This window comes from Centropristis striata, chromosome 17 (assembly GCF_030273125.1).
Source record: "Centropristis striata isolate RG_2023a ecotype Rhode Island chromosome 17, C.striata_1.0, whole genome shotgun sequence".
NCBI classification, from domain to species: domain Eukaryota; kingdom Metazoa; phylum Chordata; class Actinopteri; order Perciformes; family Serranidae; genus Centropristis; species Centropristis striata.
This window is the reverse complement of record NC_081533.1, coordinates 29,644,987-29,665,523: the sequence shown is the minus strand read 5'-3', so window position 1 is coordinate 29,665,523 and position 20,537 is coordinate 29,644,987. Positions and strand designations below refer to the sequence as shown.

Sequence of the window (20,537 nt, the reverse complement as noted above, 5' to 3'; positions counted from 1 at the left end):
AAGTGCTCGTCATCCAATCGCTGAAAATACAGAAATCTCCAAAATGACCAAAGTTTTTGAACCCAAATCTCAGCATGGATTCTTCTATGTTCTTCCAAAGGTCTTGGCATATTGATGTAATATTCTGGAGGGTTTTTTGACAATTTTTATCCATTCTCTTGAACATGGAAATGGACTTCAAAGGGGCATATATTAATGTTATGAACCCCTTATAAACCTTAATAGGCTTAAATAAATAAATGATTGTTTCATTAAGTCTTTTACTAGATACTTTGACCAGAACAACTTGACAGCTCAACCTCTGTGTTTTATACTCATTCATAATGACTCTGGCCATTAGGGGGCGGTGGACACTCTAAAACCTAAATATAGGTCGTATTGTGCTGCCTGTACAAACAACCAATGGGGTGGGTTTTGAGGGGAGACCAGTCTCAATATTTAATCTGTGAATAAAAAAAAGAAAGAAAGAAGATTCTCAATTTCAAATCATATTACTTGATGTTTACTACTCTGGCATTTTAATATTGCTGGACCATGCTGGAATAGAGTTGTCATGGAGATGAATGCTCCCAGTGCCAGAGAGAGTATGAGTGTGCTGTATGTATGTGGGTGGTTGACACTTGAATGGCAGCCATCAGGAACAGAGGAAAGTCTTTTTTTATGTGGATTCCTTTAAAGTGAGGGTCTTTCCCTCACATACACCCATATCCACACACACACTCACACACACACACACACACACACACACACAAAGCTCCGGGCAAGGCGGTACAGTTTTTTTTTACTTTGTGTAATTAAGTCTGCAAAATTGCTCTGAGGCTCCTCTCTTCCTCTCCTCGACTCCCTCTGACTCACCTTTCCTCTTACTTGACAGAGGAATGTAATTAAAAAAGGCTTTCCCATGGTTTGATTATTGTCCCCATTCTCTGATAGAGAGCTAAGATCCGCCTTCAATCAGGGACAGCTAGAGATGGATCCAGAAGCAGACTCAGAGGGAGCAGGAGGAGATATGGGAAGAATGATGGAGATAGAGGATTGGTCACTGATAGGGAGAGTGTCAGAGAAGGCCACATACAGCTTAGGTGAACAGAAAATCAAGCAGGGAAAACAGAAAATGTGCAGAAATAGTTGCTGTGTATTGAAATACAAAAGATTCCCTTGCGTCAATTTGCAATAGAAAAGAAGTTTGGGTAACACTTTCTATGAAGACTACATCTATAGTGCATTATGAGCGCATTCATAGTGAATTATAAGGCTCATAATCAATCATAATGCATTATGACTGCACTCATAAACACATATAAAGCTTCATGATGCACTATATCAACAGTTATAAATATAGCTTATAATGACTTATAAATCCAAGTGTCTTATGAGTGCTCTTGACTGGTTATAAACTACAGGCTGACTGATGAGGCTTATAATACATTACAACTACTCATACCCCTCTATACACACACCTCAACAATCAATTGTTATAAGGACTCATAGGGTGCCATAAGTATAAATAAATGATCAATGTATGCTTTAAGTAAAGTGAGGTTCATATAGACGCATCTATAATGCAGTATAGCTAATCATGATGTTTCATGAAACGTCATGAGCACTCATAAGACACTTGGATTTATAAGTCATTATAAGCTATATTTATAACTGTTGATATAGTGCATCATGAAGTTTTATATGTGTTTATGAATGCAGTCATAATGCATTATGATTGATTATAATGAGCATTATAATTCACTATGAATGCGCTCATAATGCACTATAGATGTAGTCTTCATAGAAAATGTTACCGAAGTTTGTTATCATGGTGCTACTTTTAAACAAGGCACCATTTACAAAGGATTCAATAATTGTAATGAATGGCTGGTGTTTGGCAAACCAAGCCTCTTGAAATCGTGTAAAATTAAAGGTAAATTAAGTTATTTGAAGGAATGTCTCTAAGGACGCTTTCACAACCCAAAGTTTAGTCCGTTTTAACTGAACTCTGGTTTGTTTGGTTGCTTGTTAAAGCTCCAATCGTACTCTGGTGCGGACCAAAGCAACTAGTCCGAGACTACTTGCAGAGGCGGCCTTTTCCAAACGAACCCTAGTGCAGTTTGATTGCACTGTAAAAGTAATCCGACTGGAATCCGACCCAATTAAAGGAAAGGAACCAAAACGCAGTGGATTGTGGGCTACCTGTGTGGAGATTTTGTGAGATGTACACAGATAATAGCTTTATTAAAATAAAGTTATTAATAAAAACTATGCATTTCCTCATAACTTTGGACCATTACATAACAATACATATTAAAAAAAACCTAATACTCCAACATCAGAAACAATGCAAGTGAAACAAATAAGGTCAATGATGACGTAAAAGTGATGTTCTGAAGTAATCCTTTGTATTTTTGAGAGTGATAGCCAAAAAAAAAATTACTCAAGAAATGTTTCTTTACAAAATAATCAGAATAGGGTCAGAACTGATTTATATATATATAAATATGATGAAGATTTTAATAATATAATTATTCTTTTTCACAGGAACAGCAAAATGTACAACCAGAAAGTCACTATATAAAGTCAATGAGATTCCAAAGTTTAAAAGGATGTAAGAACACAGACATCAGTCAGCATCAGTCAGCATCAGTCGCTCTGTCATCCTTCGGCTCATCCTGTCAGTCACACAGACGAGAGAAACAAAGAACCCAGAGCAACATTAATGAAACTCACACACACAGTCTGCTAAATGTCAGGTGCACTAGTGCGAAAAAAGAAAATGTTTCGTCTCACATCACTGATTTTTGGTCCCAAAATGGAGCCCTTATATTATACTACACAGAATGGGATAATATACAAAAATGACTTTTTAAAAATATGTTCAATTTAAAACACATCTATCTATCTATCTATCTATACAATTCAAGCTAAACTATTTTGTGATATTTTGGTTTTAGGCTACACTCTGCTGGTCAATGTTAAAAACTACAAAAGATTATTCAGAATAATCCACACTTTTACACACATAGCAGCCAATAAAATCTATTATTAGGCCTATCTGACTGCTTGTATTGCCTCATGACTGACGAAAAATGTCCCTTGTTGTGTGCAGTATAATTGTGATGCATCGCAATGCATCGTAGTATCGAATTGAATCGAATCGTTACCTGGTGAATCGTAATCGAATCGAATTGTGAGGGCAGTGCCAATGCACACCCCTAGTTTGCATGTTCTCCCCGTGTCAGCGTGGGTCCTCACTGGGTACTCCGACTTCTTCCCAAAGTCTAAAAACATGAATTTAGGTTTAATTGGTGACACTAAATCGTCCATAGATGTGAATGAGAGCGTGATTGTCTGTCTCTATGTGTCAGCCCTGTGATAGTCTGGAGACCTGTCCAGGGTGGACCCTGCTTCTCGCCCAATGTCAGCTGGGATCGGCTGCAGCTCCCCGTGTCCCGAGTTCAGATAAGGATATTGAATATTGAATGAATACGTTTTTAGCATGAAATCCCCACAGAACTGTCCAGAAAGCTGTAAAGCAGTGGATGAAGGACGAATGGCACAACAAAAAGGACTTGGATACACTTTCCTCTGTCTGTCACAGTGTCTGCGATTTGGGAGGCTCATGGTGTCTGATCAATAACAGGGCTGAATCTGCAGGGAGTTATGTACCACACACACACACACACACACATTCTGGTACGTCTATCTTTGTGAGGCCCTCATTGGAACAGTGAATTTTTCATTAGTTTTAGTTTTCATTTCGTTGTGAATTTTTGTCTTCAAATTCAGTTAGTTTTAGTTAGTTTTAGAGTGACTGAAATTAATTGAATGAATGCATTGAAATGCTTTAGTTTTAGTTTAGTTTTTATTAGTTGTAGTTTTTTGTAATGGGGTATTTGTTGGGTGGGAGATTATAAGAGGTCACAGTAAATTTTGCCTTTATTTCCTTTGTCTGATCCATCTTCATTATGTATGAAAAAAGTTGACAAAGACGAAAACGAAGGACATTTTCACTATAATTTTAGTTAGTTTTGTAACCACACAATACAGGTTCAGTTAATTATTGTTTTTTAAAAAACTCATGTTTTTATTTTTATTTCCGTTCACGGGAATCTTTTTTTCAATTCTAGTTTTCGTTATTTCATTTCATTTTCGTTAACTATAATAACCTTGTAACCATGGTAACCCTAACATAAACCTGCTTGTAACCTTTAAACCTTTAAAACAAAGTCTGAAATCTAAAAAAAAAAAAAAAGCCTTTAAAAAAGTGAGGACCGGCCGAAATGTCCTCACTTGGCAAAAGTGTCCTCACTCTGTTGGTTAAAAACGTCTTCCGGTCCTCACTATGTAGGAAGTACAAGAACACACACACACACACATTATTTAATTGCATCTACTCCTATCAGCAGCATTACAACATTACAGCATACACTCTATACCTCGTACTACAATTAAAATGATCAAATATGCTTTATTGGCAGTGATTAACCACAAACCAGGTGAAAAGTTATGGTTTAAATTATGCACAAGAACTTCATAAATGAAAAGTTAACTGTCATCCACAATTATGTGTAACAGAAAAAAAGACTATTTTAAATAATGAATAAGAATATGAATGAATAATGAAACAGTTTTAAAAAATGAAAATCTCTAGATACATCTTTTAACAAAAACATACCAATTTTTTTTATTCCCTATTGGCTTAAGGCCAAGCTGGCCCTGCTTTACTTTGTGTCAGTGAGCCAAAATATGATTTGTCGCAGTCAAACATGTTTTTCAGTCACCTCTAGTGTAGTATAAGTGCAGCCAGGGAGGAAAGTAATATATATAATGCACAAGGACACCTTCAGATAATGCATTTGCACTGTAGCCAAGGTTGACGAAAATGCTCTGAGCCCTTTCATCTCCCTGTAACCAACACTTTGCAGGACATGGTGTTGCACTGATTCTCCATTCCAACCAAATGTATCATTTCTCACCTTGCCTTCAGAGAGGTGGGATTTCTCCATTGTGAAACAACTTGTTTGAGGGATTGATTTACAGCTGGGGTAGGCTGTTTTATTTTGGCATCATTGGGTAAAAATCTGCAGTCACCTTTCAGAATATTGTAATTCAATTGGTTTTAGAATAAGATAGACTTATGCACCTCTTCTTGGCTCAGTTTTCAAGCTTTAGAAAACGTAGCCTGTGACAGGGAATTTGGGCCAATCACAGGTCATTTCAGACAGAGGGTATTTCTATTGGTTGTTATACAAACGCAGGTCCCTTCTGATGGTGAAATTGTTTTTTTCCAGCTTTGGCAATAACTGCCTGCTCTGTAAAGTAACCCAAAAAAGAAAGACAGACTTCTTAAAAAAAAAAAAAATCCATAAGAGAGAGTTCCTAATGGTTAAGCCACGGTGTCTCAACTAGTGAAGCGACAACAAAGCTTCATAAACCATTTACTTTATTTTTTGACCCCCCCTAGATGGCGGTCTTGGCTTAAAAAAAGGATCTAGCAATGGTAATTGAGTGTGTTTTCAGCCCTTTGTTGAACAAAGAGCGCCATCTAGTGGGCTCAGAAAATAAAGAAGTGGTTCAAGAAGCTTCGTTGTCACTTCACTAGTCTCAACAGTAATTTAACTAGTCTCTTTCCCTCTCTTTTTAAAAAATGAGTTATGAAGCAGACAAAGTCTACATTTTTGTAAATAAACAGAGAAAGTGGTTTGTTGTTGTCTGAACTCATGAACGCTAGTTGGTGCTCCAGTATAATCGGTCCGCCTGAAACTCATCCAGTGAGAAACTTTCCGTGGTGCAAAAATAAGTGCGATTAAAATGCGTCAATTTTTTTAACACGTTCATTTTTGTGGAATTTATTAATCGTAATTAACGCATTAAAGTCACGGCCCCGTCCCGTTAATGTCATGAGCATCACAGAAGCAGGTGCGAATTTGATTTTTTTTTAAAAAGAACAAAGAAAAATGTGAAGGCACAGAATCTTTCTGGATTCGTGGACAAAGACGTTCACTACACTAACGGAGGCTGCACCCGTGCTGAAGGACATAGGGATCCACATTGAGGAAGATGAGGCTGAGAGACTAAAGAGACAAATGATGCAAGGTAGCTGGACCTCAACCACCAGACAGAGCAGCTCTCAAGTGAACTCACACACAAATGTCAGGGTGAGGTCCAAAGAAGGGACTTGAATACATACATTCTGAAATGTTGGTCTCTGAAATATATTGGAACAGTCAGATTATCAGCCTAGCTTATTACACATTGATTACAAATGGAACCAGTTAAAGGTACTACTATGTGTACAAGCTAATGAAAATGTTTGTTATATTGAGCAAAATTGCTGCTCAGTTGGAGTAAACAGCAACTTTATATAACACCTGGTAAATCCAGCGTGCCCAATGCTGCAGCTGTTGCCATGGCAGCTACGTTGACCCAGCAACGGCAGCCAACTCCAGGTCTGACTGCCTACAAGTTCTAGAAAGTTTTCCTTCTCACCTTTAACATACAAGAGGAAGAGGAGAGACAAATGTTTTGGAAAGGACAGGATAAGTGTTTTTTGTTTTTTCTTAGTAAAAAGTAGCCACATCTCTTTGGTCATGGGGCTTTGGGAGTCTTTTTTTAGTTGTTATTGTATAGTTTTAAAAGAGCTTTGTGCTGTGGTTAACTCTTACATTGTCAACAGTTTCAAACACCCTATCAAGAGAAAGAAGATACTGAGCAAACTGAAAACATTACAATGTTCAGCTGCTTTCATATAAGAGACACATTTGTAGTGAAGTGACAACGAAGCTTCGTGAACCTTTTTCTTTATTTTCTGAGCCCACTATGGTGCTCTTTGTTCAGCGGAAGGCTGAAAACACACTCAATTACCATTGCTAGAGCCTTTTTTTAAGCCAAGATCGCCATCTAGAGGGTTAGAAAATACAGGAAATGGTTTACGAAGCTTTATTGTCACTTCACTAATTGAAACCATAATCCTAAAAAACAAATCTTAACCCTCATACAGGCCTTTGGAGAAGTGAGGACTGTTCGAAATGTCCTCACTTTAGAGATAAATTATATAATGATAATGACTTGTGACTAATGACAGTAGTTGTGGTGGTGCTAAATAGTAGTGAAGTGACAACGAAGCTTCATGGACCATTTCATTTATTTTCTGAGCCCACTAGATGGCGCTCTTTGTTCAACAAAGGCCTGAAAACACACTCAGTTACCATTGCTAGAGACTTTTTTTAAGCCAAGACCGCCATCTAGTGCGGTCAAAAATGAAAGGAAATGGTTCACAAAGCTTGAATGATGGGTGATAAATGTTCACTTCAAACACTCCTTGCACGATTTCCATTTCATGTTTGGATGTGGCTGGGGGAACAAACTTCAAACTGCATAAGTGAAAATAAATACAACTGTAAATCGAGCTCAACCACTTTTGACAATTTAATAGAAGTGGCTATTGATTTTGTCGCTAAGCCGTTAAATCTCCATTTAAACGCATTTGGCATATACAACAGTAAGTGAATGCATCACAATTTATACAGCCTCATGTTTTTCTGGCTCAGTCTGCTCGGTTCAGTACAAAAGTATACACGCTCTGCATATGAGGTCAACAGCTCACTGAGTTATCAGATTCTGATTGTTTCAGTGTCTTATGATGCCTTTTAATGGTGATTTAACATACTGTGTGCCACCGCTCAGTTATCAGCCTGTTAACTGATGACATTTGAAGACAAAAGTGGCATCAGTGACAATGCTGAGACAGCAGCCTGTTGACTTTGGAAATAAATTGATAAAGATGTGTTCGTATTTGTATTAACACCTGAATTTTATCTCCCAAGCCTGTCCATCTTAAACATCAAGGTATCTAAACAAAGAAATATCAGTGTCACACGTACACTACTGGTCAAAAGTTTTAGAACACTCCAACTTTTCCAGAATTTTATTGAAAATGATGCAGTTTAATGTCTCAGTGTACTCTGAAATTAATGCATGTAACAAATTAAAGTTAAAAAAATAAATCATAGAATCAGTTTAGAAAGGAAAATGTATTCTAAACTGATTACTCATTGAAGTATCCACCTTAACAGATAGAACAGCTGAACACACTCGTGCCATTCTTTCTACAATGGAAATCAAATATTCTTCAGAAAGTTCTTCCCAACTCTGTTGCAGAAGTTCCCATAAATGTGGAGCAACTTGTAGGTTGTAAGTGATCAAGAAAAGTTGGGACACCTGTAGGAATTGGTAGCAACTTAGCAACTTTCAAGGCTTGATCAACCTCCGTTGCTGCAGAACTGCTTTAAGTTTTTAACCCATTTCTTGTTCCCTGAAAATGGCCTTTTTGTATAATTATGAAATGTACATTCTTTTTTTTCAGTTCACCACTTACCTTTGTACCCATTCTAGCTGTTCATTGGACTTGAACTGCTTGAATTTCAATAAAGAATTGAAAAATTGTGGTGTTCTAAAACTTTTGACCGGTAGTGTATGTAAATGCAGACTGGTGACCATTGCCTGTCCAAGTGATAGTTTTGCAGTTTAGAATGTGACACACACAAAACAGTCTTCTGGTTTCTTTTATATCCCTATGTCATCTTTGTTCTTTTATATTCTGGACTTATAATTTTATACTCTCTAGGTCAGGGGTGGGCAATTAATTTTCCCAAGGGGCCACATGACCAATACCACGAAGGTTGCAGGGGCCGGACCAAAACTCTGAACTAAATTCTGCTCAATTTTAATGTAATCGCTTTATAAAATATAGTAAATTATCTGGTTTTGAGCTGCTACTGATAGGAACACATGTTATGATAAGACTGTTAATGTGGAGTAAATCAAATATAGCAGTAAAAAGTAGTAAATACTCCAATCACTATATCACTAGTCCATTTATTTTAAACACAACTGTAAATGACCTTTAGCAAGGTTCATATTTATGTTTTTGTATTATATAGCTTGTTTTTCATGTTTGTACATTTTCAAGGTGTTTTACAATGTTGTGATGCTTTTATTTTGAAAAGGTGCCGTCCAGTGTAAAACGGGTGCTTTCATTTTGAAAAGTAGTGACAGGAAATAACCGGTAGAACGGTTAAATGAAAAAACGAACGGTAAATAATAACAAGTGCGTCGTAATTCATATAAAGTTGATATAAAGTATGAAAAAGGCTTCTATAGTGGCTGACTGACTTTTGTTAAAGTTTATTTTATTCTGTCATATATATTAGTGGCTATATTTGTTGTCTTAACTATAGTAAAAGTGCTTGTTAGCTCTAGTGCTAATGATAATGTTTGCTATTTTTTTTCAAAATAAAAGCACTGCGGTTATATTGATTTCTAATTTCTTGGTAACCTCACGCGGGCCGGACAAGGACAGCCAACGGGCCGGATGTGGCCCGCGGGCCGCCCAATGCCCAGGTCTGGTCTAGGTGTCTTTGACAAAGTGCTTCATTTGTTCATGTGTATGAATTATGTATTCTTCATTATCAATTTTCCTGAAAGTTGTGACATGCAATGCAGGGATAATGTACACATTCATTATTTTTCTCCTCTTGTTTATAGACTTTCATGCTACATCTGCATGCCAGCAATCCTCTATGAACTATCCCAGGCTGCTTAATACATTGTGTTGTTTTATAATAGATTTTAAGGCTGATACCATCTGATTTTTGCCAACACAGCTTGCGTATCAGCAGTCCTTCTGTCAGATTGACTGTGACTGAAAGATTATCTAACGTGGCATGGATTTGGCGTGTGCTCCTCTGTTTAAGCTCTTTGCAGATTAAAAAAGCTTGCATTTTGTTTCCATATGTCATCTTTATGTGTCTTACGCTTACAGTCTCCACAGCAGACACAGGAAGTTTGTAGCATGCTTTAATCAGCCTCGCATAATAGCCTTACTGTGCTTTCCAAAGCTTCAGTTAATACTGAACGCAAATCACTACAGAGGAAGAAGGTATCATAGTCTGGTTTGTAGAGGTCAATGACTTGTGCTACAGGAGAGGAATTGTAGAGCCCATCCTCTGTCCTCAATACTCTTACTTTTTGTAGCTTTCCCCAAAAGGATAACAGTTTTTTATCTGTGAGTTGGTGAGTCAAACTCAGTTTCAGCTTTCGTTTGGACGATTCACAGCCATGGCTACATGCTTATAGCTTGACTAGAGTGCCACTTATTGGAAAGTCACGTTACTGCATCAGGACGCTTTGAATTAGTGCAAATCTGCAACAAACTGGGATCCATACCTTTTTCAAACCTTTCATTTTTAAAGTACATTTTTGGTAATGCTTTATATTAAAGTCCTTGTAATAACCATTCATTAACAAGTAATACGGCCCTTGTAAGTCCTGTAAGTGTTTATAAGCTTATATAAGTGTTAATAATGGCATTACAAACACCCATTATGTCTTTGCCATGCCTTTATTAATCTTATTTTGTTTGCTTATTGATATTAAAATATACTTTATTGCTCATCTATTATAAGTTAACTATGCTTTTTGCAACTACCGGATCTAAAGCGAGAACAATGCCTTATTAATTGTTAATTAATGGTAATTAAGAACCTTATTATAAAGCATTACCATTTGGGTAACACTTTATATTAAGATCCTTGTAATAACCATTAGGCCCTTGTAATTCCTTACAAGATGCTTATTAACATTATTGTGTGTTTATAAGCTTATATAAGTGTTAATAATGGCATTACAAACACCCATGACCCACCCATTATGTCTTTGCCATGCCTTTATTAATCTTATTTTGTTTGCTTATTGATATTAAAATATACTTTATTGCTCAGCTATTATAAGTTAACTATAAGTTAACTATGCTTTTTGCAACTACCGGATCTAAAGCGAGAACAATGGCTTATTACTTGTTAATTAATGGTAATTAAGGACCTTATTATAAAGCGTTACCGACATTTTCACTAGTTTTAGTTAGTTTTGTAACCACAAAATACAGTTTCAGTTAGTTAGTTTTTTTTATAAAACTCTTTTTTTTTTCATTTTAATTTCAGTCAACAAAAATGTTTTTTCAATTCTAGTTTCCGTTATTTCCTTAGTTTCGTTAACTCTAATAAAGTTGTACCAGTGGTGTTTGGATGCCAGTGTCGGCCATGAGAACTTAGTGTTCCTCTGTGCCTCTTCTCTCTCGCTCTTCTGTCCTAACTCCGCTGCTTGTCCCTGTAAGGCTACCTCTGCCAGCCAAACAAATGCTGGGCTCCTAATTGACCATTTATCTAAAGGAAGTGTGTTCAGAACAAGCGAGAGTTACACACAAACACACACATCGCTCTCAGGTAGTGCAGCCAGCAAGATGTGGGCCATGCTATGCTCACTGCCTGTCTGCACTCATGATCAGAATACTGAGAAGGATATGTTTGTGTGCATGCATGCTTAATGACTAACTTGTGTGTCTCAATTTCGTTTTTTTATAATGACTAAGGCTACGGTCAGACTGCAGCCTGAAGTGACCCAAATCCGATTTTTTCGCCCCTATGCGACCTGCATCTGATCTTTTAATGACAGTCTGAACGACACAGATCCGATTTTTTCAAATGGGATCCACACTGCAAAAAAAGAAAAGTTGGGTGAACTCAAAATTTCAAGGCAACAAACTTCAATAAAATTTTAAGTTGGACAATTAAACTAAATATTTTAAGTTTTGTTTTTGAGTTTGCTCAACTCTCAATTTCTCTGGCACGATTGCAACGCTGCTATAAAATGTCAGCTAATGTTGTGACCACAATTTTGAGTTAGCATTGATACGCTAATGCCACTTTTGTAGCTGTAACAAGCAGCGCCGCTAGCATCAGTTAGCCACTAGCATCAGTTAGCCGCTAGCTTTCGCTAATGAATTTCACCGCTTTCCCGCATTTCACAACAAAGTAATAAGAGTTAGCAGAACTATTGTCCCTTGTTTTGAACCCCAACTTAAAGATATAAGTAACAACAACTCACCAACTTGTTTTTGAGCAGACAACTGGCTTCCTTTGTTGTGCTAACTTACATTATTGCCCTAAATGTCAATAATTTATATTTCCAAGTTTTACCAACTTAAATCACTGTTTTAGGCCAAAAAATACAAGTTGGCTTTGTTGCAGTGTATGCATGCTTATTTGTGTAGTTAAAACAAGCATAATTAATCATTTAAATAATCATAACTAGCTAATCTTTCCTTATATACACTCACTTAATAACTGTTTTTATACTACAACAAATGCTGACAAAAGACAAATTGTCATTGGACAGCTTCCAGACTCTCTTGAACTTCCAAAGAATGTGACTGGTTCTTGAGTTCCTTTCTGTCGTCCCTTTGGACAGCCTTTCTTCTGGGTGTCCAGGACTTAACCCTCTACAGTACGCATTATGATGCCAGTTAGGAAAAAATGTTTGGAGTGTTTTTTTTGTCTTAAAATAGACTAAATAAACATAATCTGAAGACATTTTATAATTCTTTATTTCTTTTGTGGAAGTTTTTAGGGTTTGTTGCCCGTAGGCAACATTGTACCATAACGGTGCACAAGTGAAAAAGAAAGTTTTTAAAATTAATTTTAACATAATTAATTTAATAAACATGTGTAAAAGATTCAGTAGCTTCAACAGGGTACAATAGATAACATTTTACATTTAAAAACATTATAAAAGGAAGTTTTTTAACCGGCTTCTTGTCTGAATGTTGCCTGTAGGAAACATTGTACCATTGAACCAACGACCCATTGAAATGAATGTCTTGAACAGTCTAAATGTATGAAACTATTAAAAATGAAGGCTTACTCACCTATCAGTAGGAATATATATATTTTCCAGATGGAAAAGGGCCAGGACATGACGTTTTGGAGGTCATGTGACAAATTAAAGCATTGCTAGTGGTTCCCTATACTCTTCCCTCTTTTTTAAAGTATTGCATCACTCAAAAACATGTATTGTAGAAATTTGACAGGCCAAAAATGGGTATGTTGTCTGAGGGCAACACCGTACCATAGAGGGTTAATTGGTGGTTTGCAGGTCCTGATGTATCCCATGTTCAATGCCCTCTCTTCATGAGAGATAAAACTCTCAATAGATCATTAATAGAGTGTTGCCTTAGCAACTTGTAAGCTTAATAGAAAGTGTTTATAGCCCAAAGAATGACCTTGACTAAGACTGCATGCATCACCGTGCATTTATTAATATCATCAGTTGTCTAGTGCAAACCAGGGAATTGATACACACACAAGTACAACCCACAGTCCAGAAATGTTCAGAGAGTGACCATTTGCTGATCATTTTTAATATATATTAAATTGAAAACTGTACAAAGACAATTAGTGAAGTGACAAAAATTCAAAATTCTCTTGATTTAAAAATTACATACACATAAAGATTATATTTAATGTGATCAAAATAAGTAGATTTCATCTCAAACATTTTTATATTAAATTTACTTTAACAACTGCCTCAAAATCAAGGACGCATTTATATTTAATACATTTTAGCAAATATATTAAGTAAAATGAAATGACTACAGAATAATTTATTACAGTGTACACTCACTTAATAACTGTTTCTGTACTACAACAAATGCTGACAAAAGACAAGACAAGACAAGACAAATGGTTCACGAAGCTTCATGAACCATTTGCTTTATTTTCTGACCCCACTAGATGGCGGTCTTGGCTTAGAGAAAAGGCTCTAGCAATGATAATTGAGTGTGTTTTCAGCCCTTTGTTGAACAAAGAGCGCCATCTAGTGGGCTCAGAAAATAAAGAAAATGGTTCATGAAGCTTCGTTGTCACTTCACTAAAAACAGAATATTAAAACTTAAATTTTTATTGTAAATATACACATATTTTTCAATGTTTCATTTACAAATATTCTAAAATAGCTGGGACAGGGACATGTTTATTACATCAACACTGAGTAAGCATTCGAAGGAAAGATCTGAGGACACTAATTGTTCTTGAAAGCGAAAGTTATGTCCATTTCCTGCTTCGTATGACTAACGTTGCTCTGGGGTCTCCATTGTCATATTTTGTACTTGTTAATGTGCCACAAATTTTCTAGTCTAGTTCTCCCACTATTTTTCCTTAAAAGCCATGCAGTTGTAACATGCAGAATGTGGCTTGGCATCAAATTTCTGAAATAAGCAGGGACGTCCCTGGAAAAGATGTTTTATGGCTATGTTGCTCTAAAACATGCATGAACCTTTCAGCTTTAATGTTGTCTTCACAGAACTAACACTAGCACTAACATACAACAACAGATGCTGGCTTTTGAGCTTCGTGCTGGAAACAATTTGGATGGTCCTTTTTTTTGGGACTTTTTCTTAGCTGTCCATTATTGAAAATAATCAGTGGTGCTCAGGTTTGAGGGATATGTAAACCTCAACATGGATTATCTGCCCAAGTGGTGAACCTTGCCCCATCTTTGCTTGTAAACAACTGAGCCTTTGAGCGATGCTACTTTCATACAAAATCATGACACCATCACCTGTTTCCAATCAATATTATTAGGGCCTCGGGGCTTTGCCCCAAGCACTACTGTTATACTGTGGATTTCTTCTTCTTCCTCTTCCGGACACAATTTCGTCCCGCTACTAGTCCTACAACTTGAAGAGTTGCAGGACAAATTATATATCAAAACGTGCGGTTTGATTGGGATCGGTGTGCTATTACTTTTCTCTACAGAATACGGATGCTGCCCAAAATTTTGCATTGAAATGAATGGGACGGTCGACAAAAAATGAGCGAAAAAGAACAATAATTTCTGTTTGAGGCCAGAAATTCCAGTCCACCTCTGGCTGCTGTCACTCTTTCATTAACAGGTGTCAGTTAATTCTGTTGATTGCTTTGATCTGATTGCCTTTGATCTTTGATGTGATTACAGTTACAGATACACACACACACACGCGCGAAACACGCACACACCTCACACATGCATACACATGCTTCAAACACACGCGCACGCACACACATACATTTTGAGGTTAAAGGGCATGGTTTGAAATCTCTGAAGAATCTCATCATAGTGTACACACACCGGCAGTAGCCCCCGTGGCCCTTTCAGAATTTCCCCAGAGGAAATTTCCTAGTTATTATTATTACTGGCTTTATACAGTTTTCAACTGATTATATGTCATATGTATGGGGTAGAAAAATGATCACATTCTGTTAATTTAGATTTTTCACAGTGTGCCATGTTTTTTGGAATCATTTTATCATTACTTTTATGAGGAGGATAGTGTCACTGCATCACAGACTGCTGACTGTGCAACAAATACATTGCAGAAAATGACCATTTGACATCTGATTCCTGTTTTCTTCCCTCTGTTCTTCTCCTCTGTCTTCTCTTTTTTAGGTAGTACTGGTTGGTTCATCCATAAATGAAAGGGATCAGATGCTATTTATCAGCACAGATGAAGGTTCCTCCTTCCAGCGACGCTCCATCTCCTTCACCCCGGACACTCTCATCTTCCACCCTCAGGAAGAAGACAAGCTCCTGGCCTATTGCAAGGAGGGCAGGGTGGGTATCACAGCACTGCAGAAATATGAAAATAAATAGCTGCTTCTGTAGATGAAAAGAATGAATAAGACAGCAGTGATGACACCCACTAAATCACAGTTCTTCTTTTGTTTCCAGCTCTTTGCTTCCACAGACCTGGGCCACAAGTGGACTTTGCTTCAGGAGCGGGTGACCAAGGACAAAGTCTTCTGGTCAGTTAAACTGTATTTCTTCATGACTGATGAATATGAATTTAAAGACTCAGCTTAATTCAGAGTGCCCCAGTAGTAACGCAATAATAATCCTGTGTTTCTGTGTCTGAAGTGAGGAACTGTTTAGCCTTCGAGACTGCTTACTACATGTAAAAATTACAATTTAGGATTTTAGTGGGAGTTGCATGCCAAATATTTATTGGCAAATGACAGCTGGGCGCTGAGTCATTATAGTCAGGTTTTCTGGGTCAGCCTGTGCTAACTGAATTAATAAAGAACTGCACAAATTTCCCTCGAAGGTCCTTACAGTTTGTACAGGGTACGACACCCTGTGCCCCCTCACAGCAGACAAGGGTAGAGGTTAGGAATCGGGCTTGTTACTTGGAGAGTTGCCAGTTCGAAACCCAGTACTGACAAGGACTGAAGTGCCCTTAAGCAAGTCACAACCCCCCTCCCAGGGCGCAGCAATGTGCTGCCCTCTGATCCTTGCTCACTTGTGTGTAAAAAAGGATGGGTTAAATGCAGAGGTTGAATTTGTGGGATTAATAAAGTAATTAATCCAATTTTTCTAATCTTAATCTTAGAATGGGAGAGGGTAATAATATAATGATAATGACCTGTGACTAATGACAGTAGTTGTGGTGGTGGTAAATAGAAGTGAAGGGATAAGGGCTAACGAAGCTTTGTGAACCATTTTCTTTGAGCCCACTAGATGGCGTTCTTTGTTTAACAAAGGGTTGTAAACACACTCAATTACCATTGCTAGCCTTTTTTTCTAAGCCAAGGCCGCCATCTAGTGGGGTCAAAAAATAAAGCAAATGGTTCACAAAGCTTCGTTGTCACTTCACTAGTAAATCAAATCAAATACCAGTATACTTAGAATAAATAGGACTACTGGTAATAGTCAAAGCAGTGAATGAAGTGGCCTGTCAAACATAATTGTTATATAAAACAGACAGTATAGTTTTCCGGACTCGATTTATTGTCGTTTGCATGTGTTTGTTTACATAAGCCAGCAATATTTTCGTCAGCTGTACTGCTTCTGTCCCTCTCCTGTCAGTCAAATTGGTGGAAAAAACCCTACATCTCCCAAGCAGCCATTTCAGCTGTTTATATATTATTTATAATATAAAATAATAAAATACATAATATTTATATCAGTGCATTTTTTTGTTAATATAGCCTATTTTATTTGTTTTGATTGTAGTTTATTTATATTTTATTTATCTAGGATATTTTAATATTTCTTTTTCCACATTTTAATTCCAATGTTTAATATTCTTGACAATTAAAAGTCCATTGCTCTTTAAAAGGATGTACTTGGATCATTATGCTCTAATATCATTATATCAGTGACATAAAATGGTCCAAAAATGACACCAACAATGCTATTGTTTTTGCTTTTATTTAAAAAAAAAATAGCAAACATTAGCACTAGCTAACAACACTTTTACTATAGTTAAGACAACAAATATAGCCACTAATATATATGACAGAGGAAAATAAACTTTAACAAACCTTGTGTCCTGTCAGCCACTATAGAAGCCTTTTGATACTTTATATCAACTTTATATGAATTACTACGCACTCGTGATTATTTACCGTTCGTTTTTTCATTTAACCGTTCTACCGGTTATTTCCTGTCACTACCTTTCAAAATGAAAGCACCTGTTTCACACTGGACGGCACCTTTTCAAAATAAAAGCATCACAACATTGTTAAACGCCTTAAAAATGTACAAACATGAAAAACAAGCTATATAATACAAGAACACAAATAGGAACCTTGCTAAATGTAATTTACAGTTGTGTTTAAAATAAATGGAATAGTGATATAGTGATTGGAGTATTTACTACTTTTTACTGCTATATTTGATTTACTCCACATTAACAGTCTTATCATAACATGTGTTCCTATCAGTAGCAGCTCAAAACCAGATAAATTACTGTATTTTATAAAGCGATTACATTAATATTGAGCAGAATTTATTTCAGAGTTTTGGTCCGGCCCCTGCAACCTTCGTGGTATTGGTCATGAGGCCCCTTGGGAAAATTAATTGCCCACCCCTGGTCAAAACCGTGTTTGACGGTGACAGTGATAGTAGTAGTGAATGTCAAGCAGGAGCTCAGCCGGTGAGGCCAGAGCCCACAGCAGCCATGAGCCAGTGGCCATGCATTTGGTATTGACAAGGAGCCCAGAGAAAGAGGAGCAGTCCTTTCCTGGGGCCAACCAGGATCCATGACAACATCAGGAGTGTGTGCCAAGCAGGACCACAGCTCCAAACCCCATGATTTATGCAAACCTGTGAAACAAGAGAGCACAGGAAAGCAGCAGGACTCAGGGGGAAGCCAGTGCAATGTTAAATGGGACATGAATGTGTAATGATGAAGAGAGAGAGAGAGAGAGAGAAGGAAGGCTATACAGGGGTGCGGATGGGATTTTTTAACTGGGGGGGACGAAGCTGTCAGGAAATTATTTCAACTCAATTAGTTATTTTTCCACTCCATGCCTTAACCCACATTTTTTTTGTTTTGTTTTTTTAATTTAAATGAACTGTAGTGTAGACCAGCTATTCTCAACCTTGGGGTCCCGCCCCGGTCGCCAAATCATTTTGGAAGTCAGCTCTGTCTCCACTGTGTTAAAGTGTTTTTGGTCATTTAATGTCTTTTTTTTTTGGTAATTTTGTGTTTTTTTTTTAGTCATTTTGTGTTGTTTTTTGGTCATTTTGTCTTTTTGGTAATATTGTGTCTTTTTTGTAATTTTGTGTCTTTTTTTTGTAATTTTGTGTCTTTTTTTTATCATTTTGTGGTCAATTTGTGTCTTTTTGGTCATTTTGTGTCTTTTTTGGGTCATTATGTGTCTTATTTTGGTCATTTTGCATCTTTTTTTGGTCATTTTGTGTCTTTTTTGGGTCATTATGTGTCTTTTTTGTGTCATTTAGAATAAAGCACTTTTGAGATATGACAAAAAGTATACCTCTGGGATCTGTGCAGACCCTTAATTTTAATTGCATATTTCATATTTCCAGTTGTTGTAATTAAAAAAACAGGTGAATGTGAAGATGTTTCTTCATTGTGTTTTCAGGACAGATTATGTAGTTTTTCTCAGACGCCAGTGGAACTGAATTTTAAATCAAGCTCTTAAACTTTCTGTTGGTTTGATGGAGAACCGACCAAAGTCATACGTATCACTCAATTTTTTTTATTTTCTTAAAGCAGCAGGCTGCTTCTGTTGGAACCTGGTCTCACAGGAATCCGTGAAATAGCCACAGATTTGCTTAACTCAAAATCCGTGGAATAGCCACGGAATCTACAATTTCCGTGAAACTGACACGGATTTCGCTACAATGCAAGTTAATGACATATCCCGTGGCTATTCCATGGATATTTTTTCCTATTGGTTTGTTCCAAGTCATGTGAGTTTCAAGGTTCCGGTGGTCAGAACAAAAAACATGGCGGACAATTTTTAGTGAAAAAATCAATATTTTGACTTAGTTTCTGCATAAAAATGGATTTTGATCACATTTCTAGCGAGAAATATATGTTTTATTTTCTATATATTCACTCAGTGAATGTACATAATCACTTTGTATGTTGGAATAGCCACGGGATATGACTGTCATTAACTTGCATTGTAGCAGAATCCGTGTCAGTTTCACGGAAATTTGAGTGATTCCGTGGCTATTCCACGGATTTTGAGTTAAGCGAATCCGTGGCTATTTCACGGATTCCTGTGAGACCAGGTTGCTCTGTTCATACTGATCACTTGGAGAAGATTGAACCATCATCCTGTAGCACTCCAGTGATCCATCTTCTCTCCCTCGTCCGTCTATGATCTACTAATTATTCATAAAGTCTCTTTGTAGGCAAAGTAATGAGGTTTAACTCTCCACTTTATCTGTACTGGGGTGGGGAAATTACACAGACTGCACTACGCAGTTCTAATCAGATGAGCTGCTCAGTCTACTGCTTACTGAAGCAGCACACAGAGAAATGTGCTCTAGTGTTTCTGTGCATTTCAAAAAATGAAGAGAGGGTATACAATTCTGGATTAATTTAGCATATTACACTGTAAAAATGTTTGTAGAAATAACAGTAAAACACTGTCAAATACATCAGAAATGGGGTGTAAAATGAAAAATTGTATATCACTGTATTAGACACTTTTAATTGCCGTTAATCAAAGAATAGCACCAAACTTTTTCCTTTTTTCTGTCATAAACTGGAAGAAACACCGTTTTGCTGTTAAAAAATAACATTTTCATGTAAAGTTAATAGAGAAATACCATGATGTGTTTATGAATGACACAATTGCCATAAAAATAGCAGAAATATTCAGTCTAGATTACAGTTTTTGCTGATATTTACATTTGAATTTACAGCAGAAAACCATTCACTTTATTTATTACGGTGAAGTTCTGGCAACCAGAGCTGCCGGTATTTTACCGTAAATTAAACAGATTATTTTTTACAGTGCAGGCAAGATTGAGTACAGTATATCCAGGTAAATGAAGAGCTGAGGTGTGCATATTTACGATTCTGTAATAAAAATTCCATGAACATGTCAGTGCCTGGAATTGTTTATAAACAATTTGTTGTGTCATTTTTCACAGACAAGATGGTCAAATGCTTAGCCATGTTGTAAATGTTACAACTCATAAGTATTCCGTCAGTAGTTTCTGATGACTAAAGTTGAGACGACAATATTAGAAAATGCACAGAGCTTATAAGAGTCTTAACTGTACAAAGCTTCACAGTACTGTATGTGGAAAACTGATTGCAAGATACTAGATAGGATTCACATTCACTGACAGTGTATGAATATGTCAAAATGTTTGCAGTTTGTTCAAAAGAATGATGAACTGCTTTT

The 20,537-nt window shown here is 36.8% G+C and overlaps 1 protein-coding gene across 1 annotated transcript in view; it reads left to right on the top strand.

Annotated features, from left to right (window-relative positions):
• Window positions 1-20,537, top strand: part of sorcs2 (sortilin-related VPS10 domain containing receptor 2) — a 291,103-nt gene that overhangs the window by 226,092 nt on the left and 44,474 nt on the right. The window contains exons 4-5 of the mRNA XM_059355551.1: window positions 15,313-15,477; window positions 15,595-15,668. Coding sequence (XP_059211534.1) covers window positions 15,313-15,477; window positions 15,595-15,668 — 239 coding nt within the window. The remainder of the gene's footprint in view (window positions 1-15,312; window positions 15,478-15,594; window positions 15,669-20,537) is intronic.